Consider the following 27,474-nt stretch of genomic DNA (forward strand, 5'->3'; position numbering starts at 1 on the left):
AATTTTCTTCCCCTAAGTATATTTAGATACTGGTTATTGATTACTTTTAATTCAAATAAAAGATCTGAGTATATGTTTGACAAAGCCTCTATCTGCTACAAGGTTTACACACATTTAGTTAAAGCGACACACTAGTGGAACACAAGTGCAGTGAGGACGTTTCACCACAAGATGGACTTAGGGATGCGTGGATCTAGGACGCATGGCAAACAACAGGGAAAAAACGCTGCATGCTGTGTAACCTTTTCCAAAAAAAAAATGTTTTTTAACGTTACACACGGAATGCAGAGCCAGTTTCTAGCAATGTATAAATATCTCTATACTTTGAAGCAGGAGCCTGCGAGGGTGGGGCCACTGATGCTGGGAAACGCCAAACAACTTGTGTATTAATTCCAGATATTTACTTTTGTTTGTTTTCACTGTGTTCGGGGCTCCATGGGAGCAATTTTTGCTGTGATGAAACTGAACAGCAGTCTCTGTGGAGTTCATTACGGGGAGAGAGCCAGTGCCCACCCCCACTGCTCCCCGGCCAAGAGGGATTTGGTGGACCCAGAGGGATGGGTTAGCTGGGTGGGGGGTGGTGGTGGAGGGAACTTACAGAATGGAGTGAGGGTGTGGCAGGAGGGGGGCACCCATGGGACGCACGGAGGAAGGAGACCATAAACACTCAGCTAATGACCTCAAACACACAAACAAGACAGCAGAAATTAACAGAACGGCACAAACGAAGAAACTCACTTCTGGGGCAAATGGCTGAATAACTCCTTTCCACACACTTTGAGAAAAAAAGCGGCTGTGTGCGTTTGTGAAAGGGAGCTACTGCTGTGTTTTAAAGTACTGCAAGCCTAAGAACAGGAGAGAGTTAGAAAAAAAAAAAAAGATTTGCATCTGAAATCTTAAGTCCTGTGCCAGAGGAATACCATCCTGCCAGGACACATAACCTTCTCTTTACTGTGCCGGTTAATTTGAGACTAAACATTGACTGGCAGTGCACTGAGCATGTGTTTCAAAGCCTCATATTTAAGACACGACTGAGTGAGGTAATCAGCTGAGAGTAGACTGTAATGCTTCCATATGCCATCTTCCTCTTGTTGCTGTTAGCATTTACTGTTTTTGACAGGTCACATGCACAAATGAAATCTGAGGTTTGGAAAAGAGAATTCCTCCTGTTATGTGAGGTGAAACTCAAAGTATCTTAAAAAAAAGGGAAAAAAATCTGTCTTTTAGCATTTCACAGTAAGAGGAAATACAACTTCTTTTTGGGTGTGTGAATATCGGATCTTTATTTTGACTTAACAGTACATTTATACATATGCACCCAAACTCTCTGCAGTCTCAGAGTGCTGCTTCTCCGGACTGGAATCACTAGTTTGGTCAAATGTCAGAAATTATTAGTTATCACTCCGCTAAGGAACATGGCAGAGTTATGCAACAATCAGCGTATGTTTGTCTGTCTTTCTATGTGAAACATTTCTCAAAAAAACAGACTGAGAGATTTGGATGAAATTTTCAGGGAAGGTCAGAAGTGACACAAGAATCACCTCATTAGATTTTGGCAGTGATGCGGCTTATAGTCTGGATCCACGGACTTGTTACAGATTTCTGTATCATTGTGAGATAGCAGCATGGCGTCACTGTAACTATGACAACAAGTGAACACTATGTCAGCTGCCTGCTGACGATCACATGATTGCGATCCTACTACAAATAAAGCACTGCGGACTTATAAGCCGGAAATCATACAATGACTGAGCAGCCTTGGTGGAGTATTGTGCTCTGTGAGTGCTTTTCTTGTTTAATTTGTTCTAAAGTCAGATCAGATGCAGAATGAGGTACAGGTTTATATATCTTTCATATGCTTTATATACATAGCAGTCATGTAATTGCATTTTCCAGCTTCCCTACTTTCAAACAATAATTATCCAAATTTTTCGTTTTCATATTCAGACTTATTTGTAGTATATTAGGGCTAAAACATGATTTGTTGAGATTTTAAGTTTTTATTAAAAACCTCAAAATCCATCCATCCATTATCTATGCACCACTTACTCCTCATTAGGGTCACGGGGGGCTGGAGTCTATCCCAGCTGACTGAGGGTGAAGACAGGGGACACTTTGGACAGGTCAACAATCTATCACACAGCTACACATATGGAGTTTTTCTACTAGCACCTACTCGGCTCAACTCTACTCGGTTTGTGAGGTTTTCCATTAGGACTTAGTACCAGGTACCGGGTACTATTTTAGTACCTACTCAGCTGGGCTTCCAAGCGAGCTGAGTCGAGCCAATAATGTGACGTCTACAGAGTGCAGGCCACCGATTGGACAGGAAGTAACGACACATGAGAGCGACTCCTTCACGAAAACCAAATCCGTCATTTTTTTAAAAAAACTGGCAACAGCGACACTTTCTCTGACTCTCTTCTTTTACTTTGAATCTGACAAAAAGCCATAGACTGAGCAGCAGGTAAACCATCGCCCTGATGTCCTCCATTGTTGTGTTGCGTTTGTGTCGCACACAAATGGCATTTAGGGACTTCCGGGCCACCGTGCTATGACAACTCTACCCACGATGAGGTGGTACTCAGTTGTAATGGAAAACGACCTAAACGGAGTTGAGTCGAGCTGAGCTGAGTAGGTGCTGGTGGAAAAGTGCTTTTAGAGACAAACAATCACACTCACATTCACACCTACAGACAATTTAGGATAATCAGTTAACCTCAGCATATTTTTGAACTGTGGGAGGAAGCTGGAATACCCAGAAAAAACCCATGTATGTACGGGGAGAACATGCAAACTCCATGCAGAAAGATCCCAGGCCCAGGCTGGGATGTGAACCAGAGATCTTCTAGGTATGAGGTAACAGTGCTAACCACCGAACCACTATGCAGCCCAGTCTTAAAGTAGTTTTTCAAAATTAAATCCAATCCTTAAAAAAATGAATGCAAAAATATATTTATTTTTTAAAAAGAATTAAAAATAACTGCACAAATGTACAATTATTTGTTTAGCAGACGCACAAAGTTGGAGAAGAGTAAGATCTCTAAGACAACCTATTTTATAAATAACTAAGCAAATTCTTGTCTACTTTATACAAATGAGGAGCATTGACCAGAGGTCCGACGATTCATGAAACATTTGTAAAACTTCTAGACTAGCCGTGATTAAACTGAAATGAGGACAGATGTAGCAACTGCATGGAGTATTTCTCAACTCCGATGTGTTCAGAAATACTTAAGTTTTGAGCGAGACGCCATGTTGCTCCAACGCCTGCACAGGACTGGATTCTGATGAAGGTAAGCACCTGTTGTCACACCACCTAGTGGCCTGCTAGTGTCACGCCTATCCAGCATACAATAGACGGCATTTACCAGACGGTGGATGACCTCAAGACCTTTAAAGTACGTGTTGACAGGACATGGGTGAGGAGGAAATCCTGCCCTGCTCTCCCTAAAATCACACAGCCTCCTCCTCTGTGATCAGCAGAATGTAGGACACATTTAACACTGACCTGAAACGGACAGCAAAATGGAAAACCACATGCTTGGTCATGGACACATTTAACCTCCTGATGATGCATCTGTCCAAGCATTACTGACTGCTTCTCCTGTACAGGGTTTCAGGAGCTGGAGTCCAATTCACAACCAAATTCTATCTCCTCTACTCCAGCTGTGACCAACAACTGTCTGAAAACTGTTCTGCTCTGTCTTACCTCCTCTGTTTGGCTGTGTGCAAGGGCTGCTACCATTTTTTTTCTTGTTCATATTTTTGTTTTTTCAAATCAGCATGAATGAAGAACAGGTTAGAAACACTGGAACATCATTTTGTAATGAGGAGTAATATGGATCAGTTGTATCATGCAGGAAAATGCTCAATGTAGCATCCTCTAATGATGAAAGTAGCGTGAAATGTTAGTTAAGTATCATAGACGGTTTCCATCCTGTAGCCACTGTTTGTCCTGCAAATAAGGCTCAACCAGTCACAGTTCATGAATAGAATAGAACTTAAAGCCACACTTCCCCTCCAGTCATCCAGCCAACACCACAGAGACAACTAGGCTAGTGATGTCAAGACTGAAACTTTTATTATATAGGGTGACTGTGTTAGATATGATTGTGTTATCTATGAACATTAGCACTGCTGAGGATTGAGTTACATGTTACAGATATTTGCTGTACTTATAAAATGTTCTGAAAAAGAATTTTAGTACTTGTGCTGCTGTTTTACTCTTTTCTAATCTCCTTTAAATGTGTCCTTAATTTTTACTGTGAATGTGCAGTTTGTACAGAGTGTACCGAATGTGAGTGTACACTGGCTAAAAACAATATTACAGTTTATTAAACACACATTCTCAGATGCTTGTAAACTGCCTTGGCATTCTCTCGCAAACTCCACCCGTAGAAGATGAGAACAAATGTGGCAACATTACATATGAGTGGCCTTTCCCCTTACTTTTCTGGAGTCCACAGTTTTAACTATTCCATGAATAAACAACAGATATGTAAACGATTGTATATCACTGTACATCAGCTCAAAATTGCCTTTTTTTATTGTTTACTTTTCGAAGCCCCCACATATTACGCCTCATTTCTTTTAACTGCAACGTAAACAGGAGGACAGTAAACATATTGCTGTGCACAAAGCTGACTGTGTCCTACAGAAGATACAGCTGCTACAATAAATAAAACCTACATTTTGCAGGTTTAAAAAGATTTCAATTAAAATCTAAAATCACAAAACAAACACATCTACGAATAACAGCGGCTTAGCAGATGCAGCTCTTCCTGATAAAAGTGTCCAAACAGCAGCCGCTAATATATTCCTACATCAGCATGTGAACTGCTGTGTTCAGTCTGAGTTTAGTTTGTCTAAAGTTTGCATTTTTACAATTAATTTGTCATAAAGTCAAATTAATGGATTCGTTTGCTTTTCTGGCTGATCCAGTAAAAGGCAGCTTTTCCACAATCCGTTGTGCGATGAAATGTTCAATTGTGACTTCAGGGAAACTTCATCAACATGTGACACTGTCAAGTACAGTATGAGATACAATAACTGTACTGAAATGTTCATCTTTCACTGGTAAATATCCAGTATCACAAACTAGACGAATGAACAAAAACACTGCCGGCTTGAGAAAATGGAGGCCAAACAGAAAGTTGTGTTTCAATACGTATCTTAGCATCCTGGATACGCTTTTGTCAAACCACGCGTTTGTACATGTACACAAACAAAGGGCTGAAAGCTGGATCCAAATACCATTGTGTGTTCATGCATATTAACAGACTGACTAAAAGAAATATTAAAAGAAAGATGTGTGGTTTCCTGTTAGCAGCAGCAAAGCAGAAATGAGGCTTCCTCCTCCAACGTGAACATAGCGGTCCTCCTTCTCAGAGCAGTGAAGAAAAGACTTTAAAAACAGCTTCTTGTGTCAGTATTTTCCAGTCGGACTGTATGTACTGTATGTATGTGGCTGAACACAAAGTGACTGCTGGATATGGCAGCTCTCTGGGCTCTCGCCATCCTGCTGCTCTGTGCTGCGAACATCGCTTTGGCTAAATTCTGGAGTAAGTAACCAAAGTGTTTTTTGAAGTTGGGTCTTTGTTTTTCTCATCCCTTAGAGTAAAATATTTTTTCAGGTTTTGCATATAAAGAAAAAACTAAATAAAACAATAAACTAATAGCCAGCTTAAGGCTTTGACATCTTATTTTTACAATTCATTAAAATCACCGTTTTTGAAAGAAGCGCTTTATCATGCACATAAAAATGTGTGAAAATTGAAAAATGAATGTCATTGTTATACTTTATTATTACTATTATATTTAGTTGTTTTTTCAGGTGACTATTGCTTGTTTTTGTTGGTTAAAATCGCTTTTCTGAGACCACCACACCTTGATGATGAAACCTGTGAAATGAGTGAGATTATATCTCAAAAATAAAAAAACAAATAACAAAAACACCTTTCCTGAAACTTTATGTTACAACTTTGAAGTGGCTTATTTAAAAAAATAAGTTTTCATTAATTACAAATAATAACACATAGTTTTTTAGAATTTTTATTAAGACTTTGATAATTCAGGATTTTCACGTCAGCAAAAGATTACTGATAGAACATTTCCAGTCTGTATGAAATATTACTTTATCCAACATCTGTACTGAGGTCTACTCTCAATTATTTTAAAAATGAGAATTTCTGAAACCTAAATATAGAGTTAATAATTAATTTAATACATAACTAAAACTGAGCCTCTGTCAGGACCAAGTTGTGCGCTGATAGGAAAAATTCAAAACAGCACACTTGTGTTAATACGCATCACATTACAACATTTTGCAAAATACTGCATGAGTACTTGTGAGGAACTGTATTTTACTTTAAAATGTAACCACTATTTTAACTTTAACTCATATGAGTCAATTATATAACTTTACTGCAATTAATAGGATAAGGCAATGCAAATTATAGAATTTAAAAGTCTAACAGTAAAAGTGATTACTTGCTGTGTCTCATCTCCTCTAGATGTACATTTTATGCTCCTCAAAGCAACACGTTTATTTTGACCTGAGTTAGAAAAAGATAAGAAACTCACAAAACCTTCTCTGTAACTAAAACCTCAAAAAACACCTAAAGCTACATTTAGTACCATATAAGTGTGAAGCTGTTCATGCTTCAGACAGCGGTTTTTCATTAAAGCGTCACTTTGTGCAGTAAGCAGCCACACTTGTGTGGATATTGTAAACTTTTGTTCAGCAGTTAGTGGTTAAAGAAAAAGAATTACTGAAACTACTGTAATTAAGGGATTACGTGACGTATTTGTAAGGGGTTTTAAAAATTGTAAAGTTTATTTTTAAACCTCCAAAAATTTGAGTGAATTTTCTAATACCTTCACTTACAGTGTAACATTTAATTGCTAAAACATACTTTCTGGGATTTTAGAACCTAAAATAATAATGAATAAGACGATTTTAAAGTAGCTTTTGAACTACGCAAAAGAAACTCCCCAAAAAACAGGGCACATTTGTCCTCACAACAGTGCATCTTTTCGTCCGTCCATTGTTGGTATCTGATTATCCAGTACAAGGTCTGCAAGACAACAAATTCAAAACCAAATTCCAGCTTTTTAAAAAAAATAAAAATCAGATCAACACGCATGAGGAAAGGTTTAGAAACACAGAAACATCCTGTTTATAACAAAACTAGCATGAATTGGTTTTATCATGCAGAATAAATGCTTGATGTAGCGTCTGTGATGATGTAGGTAGCATGAAATGTTAGTTTAGCATCATATCAGGTGAAAATGTGGGCAGCACACTCTATACTGCAGCTACTGTTCCTCCTCAAATGAACCACAACCGCCTTACCCAGCATGCAATCTGACTGTCAAAAAAACTGAACTCAAAACCAGACCACATCTCTCCACCACGGCGACAACTAAAATCAGACCTTAGGAAAATATTACAGCGTTGATGCATATTTAAATGATCAAATTCTATAATGATCCAGAGTTCGTTCACCCAGTTAAATGGATTTGTGTGTGTTTTTGCTTCCTGCAATTTGCCTATAATTTGTGACGTCAGTTTGGGTTAGGAGATCATTTCTTGATTGTTAAGCCAATGAAACATAAAGCCTTATGTCCTATTTTCTAATATGGGGGTCATTGCAGCTATCACTAATATAAAAAAATCTATTTGAACTAGGTATTTGTATGTGTAAAAAGCTGAGTTTGAATGAACTCCATGTCTGGTAATGTACAGTTGATAGTTTTAGAAGAATCACTGGTGTATTTAGCATTTTAAATTACTGAAATGTTACTGAAGCATCATGTAAGACTGTTGTCCTCCAGTCACCACAGAGAAAACTACTACCAAAGGCTGGATTTTCTCATTCATTATGTAGGATTGTGATAAAGTCATGTTTTCTATGAGTTTCTATAATGGACATTAGCACTGCTGAGGTTTGTGTTACAAGTTGCTCATAGATCATAAATAGTTGTTGTCATTTAAGGTGCGTGCTGCATATTTATATATTAATGTTTTGTTTTATTCTCTCCTCATCTTATTCAAATGTCTGCTGCTCTCCAACCAGCCCAACCACCTGCACAGTGTGAGTATCAGTTTAAAAGATAATCCATCTTGTGTTTCACATTTAAACTAACTGTGTCCAGTGTCTGTGTTTCTCTCTGACTTTACAATGAATACAGTGAAAGTATATTTTTATTGTCAGTGTTCTGAATGTATTTTATTTCTCACCCTACATAGGAACATGTTCAGCATGAACAAAATGTCTGAGATTTAAGATGGCCACCTGTTGGTTTATATAAACTAAGATTTAATAATCTTGTTGATTTTGTGTGCAGGTTTTTACACTGTGACATCCATCCCCTTTGGCCTCCGGATTGACATGAGATTGAACTCTACTGCTGGTAACTACAGAATAAATCTCATTGAAGAAGGCAGACTAAAGACTGAAACCTTCAACCTTCAGTCCTTGAATCCAAACCCAGCACATGAAATCAAACACCTGAAGCCCTGCACCAAATATCAGTATGAAGTTGCATTTATCAACAATGATGGCAGTGAAACCTTCTGTAACCACACTGAAGATAAAAACGGAACAACTGATCCAATGATTCCAACTGTAACAACAGAAGAAATGCGTGAGTCCAAATAACTAACACTGTTTAATCCATCTGATGTTCTCTGAATTTAACAAATGAAACTGTGTATAAAACAGAAACACATTTGTGCATCTCTTGTGTATTTCAGGTAAAGGTGACATTAAAGATGGCGGCTCCACTCCTGGATTTATTTCTTTCCAAAGTGATTGGAACATCAGCTCCTCTCTATCAACACCAAATAAACCTCTGCAATGCATCAATAAAAGCTGCCATCTCAAACTGGATTTTGAGGACATTTGCTCAGATTTTACAGCAACCTTCACTTCAGGAAACTGTGGGAACTCCTCTATTAATGTCACCAAAAGCATCACTGTTGGTATGTAGGAATGGATGAACCTTCAATTAGAAATTCATGTCCTTCAGACCTCAAATATTCAGGTTTTATGTTTGTTCTTTTTAAATACTCAGATTTCTTAGATCCAAGTGAAATAAAACCGATTGTTTCCACTGGACTTCCTGCAACTATCGAACCAATGCTACCTTCAAAATGCAAAAATCTCTCCGTTGATTACACCTGTTCAGGTAAGTGGAAAGACCAGAAGTGGAGCCTTTCAGCAACATTATCAGAACATGTACATGGAGGATGTGCAGTTTAAACACTAACACAGCATTAAAACAGTGAACAATAAAAATCAGTTGTGGTGAGAGAAGACTGAGCTGCTGCTTTGTGCTCTTTGTGAATCTGTTCTGAATATTGTTTCCCTGAAAGTGTCCAAAGTTGAATCTGAACCTAGAAGATAACTGCTCATCCACACTGAGATACAAACACCAGTTCTTGTAGAAATCCTGTCATATTTGTGTCTCCTCAGAAAATGGAAACGTCAATGATTCCAAGGAACCGTCTGACCTGGAGCCTTTCACAGACTACAACTGTACTGGTCTGATTAAAGACAACAACGTCTCCTTAGATAAAAGAACTCCACCGATCCACGTCAGGATCGACTGTCGTAAGTTTGATATTTACTTTAACTCAGTGGAGTGAAAGTTTGTTTCCTCAGAGGAGTAAATCACAGTAACAGGTAGAAGATTTATCGCTGCTGACATCAACTGTGTTCCAACAGGTTTCACATTAGACATCACAAATAGAAAGATAACCAACACTTCCATTGAGCTGACCTGGACAACAACCAGTGATAACTGCCAAAAGGCCCTTCCTGGACTTCAGAAGCTTTCTTATAACTGCAGCTGTGGGACGCATAAAAGTACAAGTAAGTAAAATAGTTTGGAGTCACTGTATTTATGTGTCCTATTCACAGCTGTGCATTTTTAGGATTTTTTTAGAAATGAAATATGTTTAAATCTTCAGTGAGCCTCTTGCATTCAGATGTTTCTTTGTTCCAACATTTCAGTCCATTAAAATAAATGTAAATGATGCTGCGTCATGTTGTGGTTTACATTGTTATTAAAATACACATATACAGTAATATACAGAACAAGCATTGAAACGTCAGACTTTGATGACAGTTTTCTACAGAAGACAGAAACACAGAAACATTGACGTGTTCACAGTTTAAAAATGTTACTGTGCAGAAGATTAATTGATTTGAAACAGTTTTCTGCAGAAAGAGTGATAAAGTAGCAGTTTCTCAGTGTGTAAACAGTGAATACTGAGGTTTTAGCTCACAGGACCTCAATCAGAGCTGGAGATCCTTGATGTGTAACCAGACAAACAGACCAGAGTGTTTGTATCTATTTCTACAACTTTAACATGAGATTCAGTCATTTAAGTGTCTTTAGATTGACCTGCTGTTACTAAAACAGTTAATTAAGATTCTGTTACAGTTACTACAGGCAAACTGATGCCCCGTCCTGATGGAGGTAAATGTAGCTTTACTGGACTCTCACCGTACACTGAACACACCTGTGACATTGATCCCACCTACAAAAAGGACAGAGTTGAGCACCGACGAAGAGTTTACCAAAGAACTGATGCTGGAAGTAAGTGACCAAGACAGCATAAGATCACAGTATTCAAAACACAGAACACAAATGTCTAGTATTCACTCATCACACTTAAACTTTGTTTTGCTGCATTTCTGTTGTTTACCATCTAGTTAAGATCAATTTGTTGATGTAAAAATTATCTTTTTGCAACACTTGGAACCTTTCAATGTACAAACAGTGCAAATATTTTAGAATCTTGTGAGTCACAGAAATAAAACTCCATTCTGTCTTGTACCAAAACAATGTTGAATTAACTCAGTACTTTGCTTTAATGAATAAATTGATAATTATCTCAGGTAATTATTTAAAATTTAATTCTAAATGCAAGATATTTCTACTCTTTATTATAGAAAGTTGATGAAGGTAAATCCTGACACTCAGAGCACAGCAGGCCCTGAACCTGACACCAACAGTGACAAACATTATAATCAACATTTAAAATATTGTCTAATCATTAGTAAACAGATCAGTGTTCAAAACGCACCAGAATCATATATTTTCTCATTGAAGTTCTTACTTCTTCTTAATGTTTTTCTCTGTGATCTGTGACTGTGTAGAAATTTACCAGCTTCAGTCAGTTCAGTTAAAATGTGTCTGCTTGTCATTTTTCATCTCACAATTATTTATTGATAGTTTTTAATTTTATTGAAATATATTTAAATCAAGTCCAAACTACAAAACAGTACCAGGAAAACAAAAGCACAATTTAAAAGCCTCATCATTCAGCATTTAAAGAAACTTAAATTAAAAAAATAATGCCTGTCTCATTCTTTAAACAAAAAAATTAATAAATAATATTTTTTGCAACCAATACACCAATGCACAAACACACCAATAACGCTAAAGTACTGATACCACAACATCTCTTTAGCTGAGTAAATGTTGTATCTAACGTCAAATATTTCATCTTTTTTCATTCTCTCACAGCACCAGAAGATATTAAACATGTGACCGTGACTCTCCCAGAGAATAATGTGATTACAGTAAGCTGTGACTATAAAGGTCATCTTTTTGGACCTCAGAAGATACACAGAGCACGTCTTAATAATGAGGAAGTACATGAGAACAAGAATTGTGAATTTGAATTCAGAGATCTGAGCTACTCTACGAGCTACACAGTGGTGGTTTGTATAATCCTGTTTTGTAATTCTTCAGAATATTCCTATTTTACTGCTTATATATTGCTGGATGCTGTAATTCTTAATGATGTTCTGTCTTTACAGGTGACTGTTTTCAATGGAAAGCTGGAGAGCAAACCCAAGATTATACACATTTCCACCAAGTGTACGTTCTGTTTTCATTGATGCCACCAAACATAAATAATTTTACTGTGATGTTTAACTCAGTTTCTCTTAATTGTATCTTGAATGCAACTGTTTTGATAATCTTCTGCTGTAATCCTCATTTACAGACGACAAAGCTCTCATTGTTTTTCTGTGCGTCATCATCATAGTAGTTGTGGTGTTTGTGGCGATCTATAAGCGCTACATTAAGAAGCACAGAGAGTCCAGAAGGTAAAGTCCACATATCTAACCTCCTGAATAAGTCTGACTGTCACTAATTTGTTTCAGTTTACATACAAAGCCACATAACATACATTCATTTTGATTTAATGTACTGTTTTCTCCACAGTGGTGTGAATGACGACATGATGCTTGATTCAACAGCAAGTGAGTAGAATATTAACATCAGCTACAAATGACTGATGTTTTAGCATTTGGTAATTTATTTTAACACTATATTGACATATGTTATTCTCCAAAAACTGTGGAACATGATAATAATTTGTATCTGTAAATCTGTAAAAGAACTGAGCCAAGAGAAGTTTCAGAAGTGTACTGTGGTGTGATGTTGTGCTGCAGTTGTACTTTGTGTCATGTTTCCTCTTTGTTGTCATAGTCTATATGAATACACGACCTCCTGGATGGCGTCATAAAGCAGCTCGCTGATGAAGGAAGGCCTGATGGAGCTTCACATCAAATCACCATTTACTCTTTATGATAAGTTTTCAAGTTATTCAGCTTGCAGTAGATATTTTATCCCATTTTAGAGGCTATTTTTAAAGTTGTATGACTGTCATTAGCCAAGAGCTCCAATATTGTACTCTGAAATATTGTTTAACAAAGTAAATTCTGTGGTGTCTTCATCCCTTTGTTGCATTTTGGAATTTCAATGCTTTTGATGCTTTGGTGTGCATATTTTCCCATGTTAGAATGTGTCCATTTTGTTGCTAATGTTTTGAACCAAGTCTGGTTAAATAAACAAAATCCAACTTAATCACAATGATGCACAGAGGTGTTGCTGATTATTAGACAAACCTTTAGTTATCCAGAAGTCAACAGTGTAGCTTTGCTAAAAATCTGTGGAATAGCTACAGCAATGAATTGTTCAACGGTGGATTCAGGAAAGCTTCATCAACATGTAAAGTTGAGAAACATGTGACAGTATCACGTACAGTGTGAGACACAGTGACTGCATTCAAATGCTTATCTTTCACTGGTAAATATGCAGCATCACAAAATAGATCAAGCAATAAAAACACTGCAGGGTTTAGAAAACAGATAGCTCAGCAGCCTGGATACACATTTGTACATATACACAAACCAAGCGCTGAAAACTGGATCCAAATATACCTGTGCGTACATATGGACAGACTGACTAATAGAAATATGAGCAGAAAGACGTGTGGTTTCCTGTTTGAAGCAGCAGAGATGAGGCTTCCTCTACCAAAGTGAAGGTAGCAGTCCTCTTTCTAGGCCTAGTCAAAAAAAAAAACCTGCTGCTCTTTGCTCGGATCATTGGTTTGGGCAAATATAAGCAACAACCTTCACTGTTGACTTAAAGAGCCCACATGGTGCTTTTTGGATTGTCCCCTTTCCTCAGCGTGTTACAGCTTTGTGAGCATGTAAAAGGTCTGCAAACGTACAAATTGATTTATGTTCTCATACAGAAAACACTGCTCATCAACAGCCTGAAATGCTTCATTTGAAGTTCGGGCTTTTGTTCTGCAACTTGCCTACATCACCGTGTAAAATACTTGCATAGTGGATAGTTTGGCACGCCTGAAAACAAAGAATAAACACAAAAGGTTCAATTGCAGACCCATGATCTGAGGCCCATGTAGGCTACGAAAACTCTCACTTATTTTATCTTAGCAAGCCATCAAAATGTTTTTACCAAAACAGTCCAGTTGATATTGGATCATATTGGATCTAAAAGGCCTAATTTAAAAGAGGAGCTTGAGCGGGTAGTAACCACTGAAGATGAGAAATGAGGCCAATGAGAAACTGCAGTTCCTCAAACAGCCACTGGAGGCAGACTCCAAAAGTGAGTCAGTCATAAAACCGAACCACCCACTCACTCACTCACTCACTCACTCACTCACTCACTCACTCACTCACTCACTCACTCACTCACTCACTCACTCACTCACTCACTCACTCACTCACTCACGCCCTCAACAGGGTGGAAAAAAAGGGTGACTTCCCTGGACTCCTTCCCTCCTTTTCTGCCTCCCTCCCTCCCTCCTTCCCTCACCCCCGTGGTTTTTTCAGCTTGTGTTATTGTGGTTTTCTAATAGTGTTTTTTAAAAAAATTATTCACAAAATGTTTTTGCTTAGTTTTTTAAGAGTTTTTTAAAAAGAAGATTTAAAAAAAAAAAAAAAAAAAAGATCTAATTTAACAATTGAAACATATTAAGGCTTCAAGTTATGCATAATGAAGGATATGGCGGGTACTGTGACAGGAAATGGTACGGCCCAGAGATGTTAGCGTGGCCGTCTCAGTTCACTCAGGCTCCACTACACAGTGGAGGCTGGTATAATGCTTCAGTGAGTGCCACAATTCCTGATAAATGTATTTTTTCTTTGTAGGTGATGGCTTTCAAAGGAATATTTTAGATCATGATCAACAGAACACAACATAAGACACTAGCGTTTGAACGGTCATTTGACGGACCCTGACAAAGCTCTGGTTGGTGTTCAGGTCTTGATTATCACCACACTTTACACTGGCATATAGTTTTGGTTACACATTTTTTTTTCTCTTGTTTGAATGTGTACTATGTGGCAGGTGGAACTGGCCATTTTGTTTCAATCTTGATGACAGGTTTTTTAAGATCTTAACACTTGTTTTATGATTATACAGAACTAAGGCATATAATTATGCCAAAAGGAGTACTGATTGGGAGAATATGGTTTAGTAATATTTAATCTGACATCAAATTTTTCCTGAAATTCCTTGAAATGCAACCTAAATGAACAGGATAAAATGGGAGGTTAGACCAAATTAAAATTAATTTATGTGTACGGGTCTGATTGAGACTCCATAAAATAAGATTAGACAGCCTCCAGTGGACACAATTCACTGTTGCAACACTCCCACTTTTAATTTACGTTTAGTACTGATTTGAATACCTGGCAAGGCCTTTCTGAGAGAACTGAATTCAATGCCGATACCATGGGAAACAATAAGAAAAAGTTGGTAAGGACGGATGATTTAAATGTCATAAAATAAGGTAATAGATTACGTCTTACATCCTGGCCATACTTATGTGTTGTAACAGCCTTGTAAAGCTTCACTAAGTAGTGCAGTGTCAGACTGGCTGAATAAAAGAGTATTATGATATTAGGCTTAGAAATTGCTCTGTGTACTGTTGCATTGCTTTAATGTGGTTAAATATGTTTGAATGGCCTTTTGTGATTTTTGCATATTGTTTATTTATAATTGTGTGCATGACAAACAACGCCATGTAAACAAAAGGAAAATAATAGCAGCAGCTGTCCTGTGGATGACGTTATATAGATGTCAACCTTTTCAGGCAAGTGAAGCAACTGCTGCCGCAAAAATGATACTTTTGCCACCTGCAGGAAATTAAAGTCAACAAACAAGTTTGCATGTGTGTTTCTGCACTGTATTGTCTCGTGTTTTTAACAGTTTTGAGATGTCATATTTATGTTTGTATGTCATGTTTTTGCTTACCATATGAAAATTAATGGAAAACGGTCTATTGTCTCAAAGTGAACTTTGCTGGGATTTAAATAATCATACAGTACCTACAACGAGACAAGTACTTAATCTTTACTAGAAAATTGGATTTTCAATTTAATTCTAGACATTTTTAACCTGTGCCTAACGTGCAGCCTGCAGAAACAAGTACCACACATGTGAACCCAAGTTTCAATTCTCTCTCTTCGAAATCGAAACAAATGAAACCATCGGCTCCATTTTAAGCGATTTTGGCTGTTCCGTTTGGTTTAGCAGGCTCTTTGGATGATCCTCACGGCCATTTGGCATCACACAGTTGATCTTCTATAAAAAACAAAACAAAGAAAAATCCTCAACAGCTTCTTCAGATTCGACAGACAGACGGGCTCAGTGGCCAAAACCAGCTTTCACCAGTTAAGACTTCTAGCTGCTTCTTCAAGACTTGGAAAAAGTTTTTCACGCCTTTATCACCACTCAAAGGGACGACTGATTCTCTGTATGAGGATGTAGAACTGTCGACTTTTAACAGTAGAAAGGAAAGGTAACCACTTAACCCAGTCCAGTAGTGGAAAAAAGCTTCCGGACACCTTTAAAATTTTACACAATCTCTAATGTTGTCAAGACATTTTTGTGGAAAAATCTTTTTTGTGTTTCAAAAGGTGTGGCTGCATTAGACAGACACAAATACAAATTATATGATTTTTTATTATTATTTACAAGAAAAATCAACACAACTAAATTCTACCAAAATGACCCAATTCTCAAAATTTCTCATTTTCAGTGAACTAATTAACTTTAAGCTTTTAATGGCTTTTTTAAGGATTTGTTTAGTATTATGGCTGTGACTGTACTAACATAAACTGCATTTGAAGACCTAAAGGTGATTCTTTATGCAATATTTCACAAATACATGAGATGTCCGAAAACTTTCTTCCACCACACTATGTAGTAGTAACAGTATTGCTTCCCTCCACTGTCTTCCTGTCTGTTCAAAGAATAAATTATTTGTTTTCAAGGTTTTAAATAGAATGGAACCACCTTATTTGCACTTACATACGCCAGTTAGAGCACTGAGGTCAACTAACCTGATGCTCTTAAATGTTTCAAGATATACAGACAAAAGGAAATGGAGCTTCTGCAGTAGCTGGTCCTGAACTGTGAAACAGTTTGCCTGTTCAAGAACTTCTGGGACTTTAGAAACTTTTAACTCACTACGATTGACTCACGTCTTCCTTTTAGCATTCGATGAAAGTAGAGCTTCATGTTTTTTTTCTTTATTGTGTTTTTATTCAGATTTGTGTTTCAGTCAGTGTGTCTGTCTTATGAGTTGCTATTTATACTCGTACAACACTTTGGTGTAACTCCTGTGTTTAATAAATAAATTTGACTTCAACTCTAAGCCTGTAGTTCAAATACACCACCGTCCCACATGCAGTTGTGTTTTCCTCGAGTTTGGAGGATGCAGTCCATCCCAAGAAGCCACTAAATGGAAGTGGCATAAATACACTCACCAATGTGCTGGTATAGTTTGTCTTTGGTCCATCACAATGAAATACCCCAACTCTGAACCAGCAGCTTGGTCTTCCCTTGCAAAATGACCCACATGATCATGAACTACCTGACAGGAGATGTAGCTCTGCAACTGGATGGTGTTGGCTGAGCTTTATGATTGGCAGTTTGCATAAATCTTACCATTTTAATTTTTTATTCATGTGTCGTTGCTGTGGTTTATTTGGGAAAAACAAGTGATGCCCTGTAGGAAATGTGTACAATCAAAGCCTGTTGTAGCTCAGAAATGTTTGATAGCTGGATGAGAAGTGAAATCCATTAAAACCAGATAAGAGCTTCAAACACTCACTCATTCTGTCCAAAAGCAATTTCAAAGCTTTATTACATTTAGTTTGCATACAAGGTGTTTGTGATGTGGGTATTTATTTTGACATGAAATGTTCAGACAACAGCTAAACTACCAAGACAATAAATATGACTTGTCGATATTTCACTTTCTGGACAACACCTGGACTCTTTGCTACCGATTTCGAAGGGCATGCATAAAAGCAAACTGGGCTACGCTAGAAGGGCTGGGACACACTGGAGCACTGTCATACATTGGAAAAAAAATAATAAAATCAAGAAAGTCATATTTGTTAAAGTGACGTAGCACTTGTGTGTATTAAACAACCCCCGAGTGAGGATCTACACTTTTGTCAAAAACAGAAAACACAACCATTCCTGCACAGATACAGCCATAATCCTTGTAACTGTGGTACTTTGGTGTTGCGAAAGGCCATGATGTGAATGCATTTTAAAGCCAAAGGCCATGATGTGAATGCATTTTAAAGCCAAAGGCCATGATGTGAATGCATTTTAAAGCCAAAGGCCATGATGTGAATGCATTTTAAAGCCATTATCATTGCATCATGTGCTATATTTAAATATGCTTAAAAGAAAATCTGAAACATTAGAATCTGTTTCCCTTAAACCATTTAAGAATCTATTTTTGGTATGTTTCTGCTTAAAACTAGCAGGGAATTCTGTATAGCATCAAAACTAAAATATCTAAAAAGTGCTTTAAAGCAATCGCTTCACTGTAAATCCAACAAAATACTGAAACGTTTTGGTGCTATACAGATGTTGTCGTTCAGAGAACATAAAGATAGAAGATTACTACTGGGGGCGAAGATGATGAAAAATTAAGATAATTACTGAAATGGGGAAAAACGGTTTTGTCACTGTGGGAATGAAAAGCAAAAGAAAAAAAGTAAATCTAGGACAAGGTGTACAATTACTAACAAAAATTGCCAACACTGTCTCTGCAAGTTTCTGACAAGTAGCTACCAACATACTATCAAAATATTCTGTTAACCAAAACAAAATAACTTACATTTTCCTACACCTATAAGCTTTGATGTTGTATATAACATGTTAATGACATCAAATGTTAATTAAAAAAAAGAAATCTGTAAAAACAGTGGGCATACAATTTCAATGAAGGGCTAACAGGCTACTTGACAATGTTAAAGAGAATTCATAAGACACTGAAAGAAAGCAATCATTGTTTACCTACTATACCTTCGATGTTGTGTCATTGTTATTATGTAAACCAGTGATAGTCAGCGCTGACCACTTGTGACCCACTGGTGTAAACCTATTCACTGTAAAAATGAAAAACAACAAACAAACAAACAAAAACCCTTCTGAATGCATAACAGGTCACTGGAACCCTTTATTCATTCAGGGAGGGTTTTATTCTTCGCTATGTACAGTAAAACTAAATTAGTCCCATTGATTTTTTTTTCCTTTTTTTTTAGACCAAGTCTTTGATATACTTTTCATACACTTTTCTGTATATATAAGTTGCTCTGGATGTTGATTTTTGTCTTATTTCCTCTCAACTGAGGACATAAGTTAGGCACACTCTGGTTTCCTAGCATAGACGGCTACATAAGGAAAGGATCTATTATCTGATATTTGTTTCTTAAAAAGACACAAACTGCAACTTGCACAGGTGGTAACGCTTTATAATAAGGTATGTTAATAAATCATTTACACAACGGTTACGTTTACATGCACAAACCCTTAAAAGCAATTATATAACATGAGTAGATTATTTATGTTTGTAAGACACTTGAAAAATCTTGTAAATGCTTAATCGATTCATTTACTACACCTATTTTATCAGCTTGAGTTATTTTGCAGCTCTATATTTGAAAGCAAGTACTGCATATCCTCCAAGTGTAAAAGTAATCTAAGTAACAATACAATGTATTAAACTTGAAAATGTAACCTTCTTTATCACAAAATAGTGGATACAAGACTACAGGTTTGAAGAGACAATTTCTGATCTCAAGTCTGGAAATACTGCCTATGTAGCCATTTATTTCCATCTCTATCCATCTCTCTAAATCTATGTCTATATATCTATACATATATATCTAAATATCTAGATGAATAAATGAAAGAATGAAGACTGTTTTCATTTATCAATTATCAAATTGATAAAATAGATGTAATAAATGCATTAGTTGTTGATCATTTCACTGTTAATACACAGATCATTATTGCTTTTGTAAATAATCCCTTCTACGTTCACAAGTTTATTTGCCTTTTTACTGTTTTTGATGGTAGGTTTACCATAAATAAATGTGTGTTATGCATAAATTCAGCATTTACAATGCTACTTGGTAATACATTGTAAATGGTTTATTACCACATTTCTAAATATTTGTGTGCAACCTACTAATGTTATCCAACATCTTTTAAGGCCTTTAAATGTCAAATTAACCATTTGGTAATACATTGTAAATGGCTTATTAACACACCGTTATAAAACCATTTTGTCTAGTTAGACCACATTTCTGGTGGGTCAAATGCATCCATTGAACCACGATGGAGAACTATGTGGTTCAACTTTGATTTATGTGATTTTACCAGCTCTACAAAACCTCACATTATGCAATAACAGTATACCTTGCCTAAGTTGAACTAAGGATGAAATATTTTGGTGTCAGTGACTACGGTAAACAGAGAATGTAAAACTGCTTTTGTTACAAGCTCCCATGCCTTCTAGGCTGTCAAAAAAGACGCATTTTGAATTTTTCAAAGACAATACATAGGTGTCAAAATGACTTACATTCAAAGTGTTGTGGAGACATTTGCCCATGTTCTCCCCCTAGCACGTCTCTAGTCTACCATCTACAATGATCCTTCCTTTTCTAATACATTCATTAGACATGATCACCCTGCTAGCCTTCCAGTACCAGCGTAAAAAGTGCAACACAACAACACTTCTACCATCAGTTACACTCTGTTGCGTCTCAGATTTGCTGTTATTGAGTGAAAGTCTTTTCACTCCAATTTTAGCTAAAAGTTTTCATGGTCTTTCCCTGTGCCATTTGATAACTACAGGTCTAATATGACACACCATAAGCTTACAAGGTGATATTTTGTCATAGTTGCAACGACTAACTGTTTAACTAAAAAACACTGAACGTTATAATTTTCCAAATTTTATCTGTCTCCAGTATACCTGCTTTCTATCAGTATATCTGCTAGTAGCAGCTGCTGAAGGACAGTTTTACTTCACTACATGAAAAAATGACATGCTTTTTAAAGCCATAGCAACACATCAGTGAGCTACAATACACTGATTTTCAGTGTAATAACATTACTGAAGTCTAAGGAATGGGAGATTCATGGACAAAAAAAGTATAATCTCTATAATCTTTATCCTAGGGCAGAAAAGGTTAGGGTGTCAGTCATGTTATAGACTATACCATCTCCATGACAATAAAAATCTGTTACATGTACATGTACTACTTACTCCAGAGCTATGCTCTGAAAATAAGCTGAAAGGTTTATTATGAGTCCAGCATGAAAAGCAAGAGGGGATGTTGGGAGGAGTTCTGCAAGGCATAGTGTGTCTAACTCTGGGCTTAACTGCCCTGTGTCATGTTCTGCATGTGTTTGGCAATGTCGTACACATAGGTGATGTCCGGCCTCTTCTCCGGGTCGGGGTTGATGCACATATCTACCAAGTTCCTCAGCTGGTGATAGGGGTGGGGGTGATAGTTGGGAGGAAAAAGGATAAATAATACAGTCAATGACAGAACTGCAGATTTTAAAATAGCTGTAAAGAGAAATGAACAAACCTCTGGTAACGCCCTCTAGATGACCAATCATACCAAAAATGATGCAACAAGTAACCAAGCTGAGACGAAGACGCAAGGCTAGGTTACTGCACTAATCGCTTACTGGTCTGCTGAATCCACTTTTACCAGAGCCCACACATGCACACCCACACACATGCACATACGCACGCTGCTGCCACTCCACTGCCATCCGGAGACAGCACTTACACTTGAAGCTGAGCGCAGCGGTTGATTGGAGCAGATAGACAGACAGGCTCGCAGGCGGTACAGCCACCGCCATCATTAAAAAAAGAAGATAATAAAAGATGGAGAGGAAAGGGGGAAAAAAAAACATCTACATGGGGTCGCTATGGTAACCGTCTGCCGACTTCCTGGCCGTTGTTGCGTGGCTCCGGCTTGGACGAGTCCTCATCCGCCGTTGTGTATAGATGTGCATGTGTGTGTGCGTGAGTGAGGGAGAAAAGTGAGAGAAAGATGCAAATTCAGACAGTCTGAGAATTAGTCGCACAGAATGGAGATGGTGGTGGTGGGGGGGGTGCAGAGATGCAGATATGTAAAATATTCATGCGCTTCTTTGCATGGCGAGTGGGGTGGGGGAGTGTCAGGTGGAGGGGGTGGGGGGTGGGAGCTAGTGAAGGGAGGCGTGGGGGGGAAGCATAGACGGAGATGGTTAAATGACACAACAAAGATGAGCAGCTGACAGTTTGCTGCCGATCCTTCAGGAGCATTGTTTACATCCAGACAGGCGCTGCAGGCACCCCCCTCATCTCCATCTCTCCATCGCCCTGTCTCTCGCTCTATCATTCCCTCTCTCTTTCGCTTTGTCTTCCTTTCTCCTGGATGGGGGTGACATGTGGGGCAACGCAGAAGCTCAGCGTGGCTGGTGTGTGTGTGTGTGTGTGTGTGCGTGTGTGTGTGCGTGTGTGTGTGTGTAAAGAGAGCTCTTGTAACAAATATAGCCTCCACTTACACAATATCTTCTGCAAGTGCAAACACACACACACACACACACACATTCACATAGATACCACAGAGGCTTAAGCACCTTGCAATTAGCCTTTATCAGCCTAATGAAGTAAATAGCACAGTGTAATAAAAGCCTCGCTCTGCAGGGTTTACCATTTGACAAGAGAGATACGAATAAGGCTAGCCCTTTAAAATTAGCCACTGTGGATTTGTGTATGCAGATACATTGACTGTGGTGGAAGGGATGTGATGAAAAGATAAAACAGGAAGAGCTTGCTTTAAGGACCATACCTGTATGTTTTCAGGGTTCAGCCCCAAAAGTACATAACATGCATGCTTTACATTTCTGCTAAACCTTTATAGTTTTTGTTAGGTTGTAATGTTCCAGGCAGCCATTTGTTTTCAATCGTTTCCATATGGCAATAAAAGAAACATCCAATAAAACCAAAAACTTAACTTTTGCACGAAAAAACATACTTGATGTTTACTGTCTTAGTAACGCACTGATGGATCTTCTTACTGGGTTTCTCAAAAATGCCTACGATGCAAGAAGTTCATAAAACTCAGCAGCATGGTCAACTGTGATGGAAAGCATATTTAATTAAGGGCTATAAAAAAATCAGTGGAGTATTAATAAAGGAGCAAATGTGCAAGAGCTTCTGGTTTCAGGTTTTCAAACAAAAGGTAGAACAGTTTTTCTATTTTTTTTAATATCATGGTGAATTTAGTAGTATATCAGTTTTGAACTCGTAATCGGACAAAAGTTATATTTGATGAGATTGGCACTGGCTTGAAGCTGGTACCTTGGGCATTTTAAACAACGCAACAGTTTATCAAAAAGTAGCGGATATATTAATCGATAACTAAAATCAGTTTTAATCAAATACACAGCATCATTTGTAGGATAAGAGCTGAAAGATGGGTTATGTCAGGAATCACTGGAACGGTCCTTCAAGATTAGATTGTTATCAAGCAATACGATCTGCTGTGTAATGTCTGCTGTCTAATAATTAGTAGATATTAAGCAATTATAACTCACAATGCTTTAGTGAGTCAATAACAAAGCACAGCATCATTGCAAAATGGGTCTAATACCTGCACTGTATCCACATATGTGACTATGAATCAATGTCTCAGGTTATGCGTGTATGTGCATTCGACTAAATGCATTTAAGAGGAAAGAGACAGAAAAAAATGCCACCCACACAAAGAGGGCATGCAAATACAAAGCCATGCAGATTCATACACATGTCACCGGTAATCAGCAATAAGGCGATCTTTAACCACAGCCTGACTACATTACATTTTTGTGCACGGATAAGTCTTCACAGAATTGCAGCAGATGATTTAATGTTTAGTTCGGGAAACATGACACTCTAGCCCATTTACTTTCACCCCGCTCTCAAGCATGACCAGATGCTTTTGATATGTGCATTTCATTTTCCAAACGGCTAAAATCATAGCCAGTCTTTTGATCACAGAGTAATATCATACTGTAGTATAGCGCCGACAGATGGGTGGATTTCATATTAAAAAATAACTTCAATAGTCTATAGAAGTAAAAATCAGGCAACTGGTATAAAGAAAAGGAAGAGAATGACCTCTTCATAAAATGGTAGTTCATTAAGGGACTTTGTCAATTATTTTTAAGGTGTTTAGGAGTCCAGACTACCGTGGGTCGTTTCGAAACACTGAGCACGTCCATATCTATTCTGTGCCAGAGCAGTAAAAGATAACTGATACGACTACTAGCACTTACCTCCTCTGAGTAGTGATCTGAGGGAAGAGGGGGGTAGTCACATTGTTCTATCTTCTTACAAAGCGAGTAGAGGTTCATCTTATCCCCATAGAACGGACTCTGCAAGGCTGCCATCTAAAGCGTAGACATATGAAGAAACAGGGAAGGGACACATAGAGAGAAGAGAGGGAAGGACAAGAGCAAAGGGTGAGAGAATCAAGTTAAAATCACAAGTAAAACAGACAAAAGACACTGCATAAGCAGAGTCTGTACAGTTTATTGTTATTGGGGTTTATCTTATTGATTAAAGTAGGAGTTGGGTATGTGAAACAAATAGGGAAAGGCATAATGTCAATATATCTAAAGTTTTGGTTCATATCAAATCAGTACACCATCATTTTTTGAATGAGCAGTGGTATAAAATACAAGTGAACCAAAGCAAAATAAAAATCCATGAAAGCTTCCCTTAACTTATGTTTTTTTTCCACTCCAGTTTGCTGGCCTTTTCTGTGATCCTGCTTTGAAAACTTGAAAATTTGTCTTTCCTCTCATGAAAATGAGAGGAAAGACAGGGGTGAGGGAAGAAGAGAGGCATGCGAGGAAAGGGGTGTAGGGATACGAGGAGGGAATTTCTGTTTGTTGGAGCAGTAAGAAAACCATATTCTCAAGAAAAACAAATGCAAGCAAGCAGAGCAGAGCAGAGGTAGGGCAAATGGGAATGGGAAGGAAGAATTGAAAGCATAAGGAAACCTTTGCTGGTGAAGAATCCTTCCTGTCTTTCTAAGATTAGTAAACTAGCATGCCGTATTTGCCAGGCTTAGTGACTGACTCACTTCCTATTTTTTAAAGGTGCATGTGCAAGGTGAAGCCCACAGCAAACTTGCGTAACAAATACATTTAATATAAATTTTTCCCTCACTTAAATACTTGGCCATTACCATCAACATTTATCACTGAAGGTAACTGACTGCTTGGGGGTACTGGCTTGGTATTCTCTTTTAATGAATTTACAAAAGAATGTTATATAGGAAAAGATGGTGTGCATTAAGTGTACAACCAATACGATATCAAACGAGGGTTTTATCAGGTATTCCTTGGAAATCATATGCAAAAAGTTGTACTGTTTAATATGTATACGTACATCTTGAGTGAAATCCATATTTCAATCCAGTGCCCTGCAACTGTTTTTTGGCAGAGAACCTTGACATGTTGCTGCACATCTCAATGACTTCCTGGAGAGAGTGAGTGTCTTCTGGACCAATGTGGAAACCAGACTTAAGGCCACTAATGGACACTCACTGCTCATAGCTTTCTGTATGTTTCCCCTACATGTTCTATCTGCAGGCTGGCGATGGTTGCATGGTTTTGTTTCGAAACTTTGGATGTGTTCATAACAAGGGAATGACGGCAAACTGGAATTGGGAACATGCTTTGCTATAAAAGGACAGGATAAAGAAAAAACATCACAGGTTTGTCTGTGGGCAGATGAAATTTTACACATTATTATTTCAAACATTTTCAGGTGTCTCTGCCTTATTGTTAGAGAAAGTACAGTACGTATTTGACAGCCTGCTAATTGGTAGTGTGAAAGCAGATGAGAACAAAGTCTCCACATATGAATCCAAATGGAATTCTTCCATACAGAACACAGCAGGTTAGTGTGAATGTGCCAGCTTCCACAATATCGGGAACAACAGAGACAAAATATTTCAGTATGAATAAGACCAATAAGGAAAAGAGAGCTGAATTACAGACGATGTGTTTTAGCAAGAACAGGAAGAGACAAAGTTGTGCCGCTGAATGCACATAAATTTGCACTGCACTTGCAACACTTCTTGCCTTCCTCTTACTTGGAAAGAAACTCATTGGATCCTTCTATTTTTCTTGCAGAACACAAAAAAACCTATTACTCCTCCACTGATTTACACACCTATAACATCCAGGACTACTGCTAAGATTCCAAAGAAATTGCTAAGTGACATTGTCTCACATTGCATGCAGTTACAAGAGTAACCTACTGACTTTGGCCAGAGAGTCCCTTCGCACATCAACAACTGCTACACAGCTTCATCATTTCAGTCTTCAGTGAAAGATGTGTCAAACATTGACGGTGCAGAGACAGAAAAGTCCTTGTTTCCTATCGGACAGATTTTGACAGAGTCTTTGTCACAGCTTCCAGTGGGAAGTCAAGATGACGGCAGCAGAATCTCAGTGGGCTATCTCTCCTCAGGACACAATTTATCTTTGTGCATTCTTGTGCACTCTTAATCAAACAGACAGATTAATACAGCATGGTCTCACCAAAATACACAACAATATTAAGTATAGTGGATCTCCTTCGATCTGTCTCTCCTCGGACACCTCTCTCCCTCTACTGAGCATTACTGCTGAAGCTGGCACAGCAGGTGGTTGACAGTGATGGGAAGTGTGTGGAAATGCATATTGCTGTTTGTCAGCAAGGATACACTAGCATTAGTAAGAAAGCTTCATACTTGTGGCCTAACATTTTCACGATGATTCAGTAGTGGTTAAGTTAATCAGATATGGACATATGCACATACAGCAAAGCTTGAACACAGGAGTACATCCTTGAAAATGCACATTCACTGGAGAAAACGAATTGCATTTTCAGAAGAACACTGCTACAGTAAGCAGTCTGGCTATGGTATAATGGTATAATACATAAGGATTCTGTGATGTACATAACCTACTTTTGGAAAGGAATTTGAAGTGAATTTTTGACACTAAGCACAAGACACATATGATACTTAAATTTAAAAGCAATGAACACAGATGACAACACAGTAAGCCATAGAGGTGAAATCACTTCCAAGTCTTTCGTCAAATATGTTATGTTGCATTTTTGGATTGATTTGCCTTAAGTTAAGCCAGCTGCAACACTACCAACATGACATTTGCATAACAACCACATTAGATGCAGTACCACAGATAATACCACACTCCCTACAATTAAAGCACCAACCAATCGGACATTCACTGCAGCCTCTAAATACATCACCTGCACAGCAAGGCCACAAAACTTTAGATCTGTTATGCATCATCTGCCTCCAAGTCAATGGACATCTTGCACTTTCGTTTTAGAATCTAATCGCTTTCCAATAATCATGCTGAACGCACTAAAATGCAACAACTAACAGGACAGTGACAAGCAAACTCCGCCTCAGCTGGCTTTCTTTCACAAAAGTACGAGTTTGTTCATGCCCAAGTTTGCAAAAAAGAAAGCTAATTTCATTGTCTTGGAAAGACTTAATTGCTTCATATCAAATATACATACACCTCTTAGTACTCTACAGGGCACAGCGTGCACATATCTATGTAAGGGTTAGATGGTGCTTTCCAAAAAAAAAAATTTTAAAAAAATTCTCAATAAGTGAGAGAGGAAAAGAAGGTGAGACAGAAGCAGACAGAGAAAAGGAAAAAAAACAGCCAGCTTTTGACACCAGGAGGCAAAGGGTTAAACAAGACCCCATCGTATTTTCATGCATCTTCTGCTTT

General features: G+C 37.8%; 2 protein-coding genes and 1 long non-coding RNA gene across 3 annotated transcripts in view; 2 read left to right on the forward strand and 1 right to left on the reverse strand.

Annotated features, from left to right (window-relative positions):
- The first annotated feature begins 5,432 nt into the window (after positions 1–5,432).
- On the forward strand, positions 5,433–11,936 carry LOC111568302 (uncharacterized). Its single transcript, XM_055015216.1, has 10 exons — positions 5,433–5,564; positions 8,082–8,099; positions 8,353–8,652; positions 8,762–8,989; positions 9,082–9,195; positions 9,483–9,620; positions 9,735–9,881; positions 10,456–10,611; positions 11,545–11,741; positions 11,841–11,936. Exons 1-10 carry the CDS (start codon positions 5,495–5,497, stop codon positions 11,919–11,921), a joined length of 1,449 nt encoding a protein of 482 aa, XP_054871191.1. The 5' UTR covers positions 5,433–5,494; the 3' UTR covers positions 11,922–11,936.
- A 92-nt stretch (positions 11,937–12,028) lies between these two features.
- LOC129350034 (uncharacterized) lies at positions 12,029–12,877 on the forward strand. The gene is made up of 3 exons (XR_008603237.1): positions 12,029–12,131; positions 12,250–12,287; positions 12,517–12,877. It is a non-coding gene; the product is annotated as an uncharacterized LOC129350034 (long non-coding RNA).
- A 4,599-nt stretch (positions 12,878–17,476) lies between these two features.
- nek7 (NIMA-related kinase 7) overlaps positions 17,477–27,474 on the reverse strand; it is a 67,839-nt gene continuing 57,841 nt past the window's right edge. Inside the window, exons 9-10 of the mRNA XM_023269890.3 lie at positions 23,980–24,093; positions 17,477–21,149 (exon numbers count right to left, since the gene is read on the reverse strand). Coding sequence (XP_023125658.1) covers positions 21,039–21,149; positions 23,980–24,093 — 225 coding nt within the window. The 3' untranslated portion in view covers positions 17,477–21,038. The remainder of the gene's footprint in view (positions 21,150–23,979; positions 24,094–27,474) is intronic.

Source organism: Amphiprion ocellaris, chromosome 2 (assembly GCF_022539595.1).
Source record: "Amphiprion ocellaris isolate individual 3 ecotype Okinawa chromosome 2, ASM2253959v1, whole genome shotgun sequence".
Taxonomy (NCBI): domain Eukaryota; kingdom Metazoa; phylum Chordata; class Actinopteri; family Pomacentridae; genus Amphiprion; species Amphiprion ocellaris.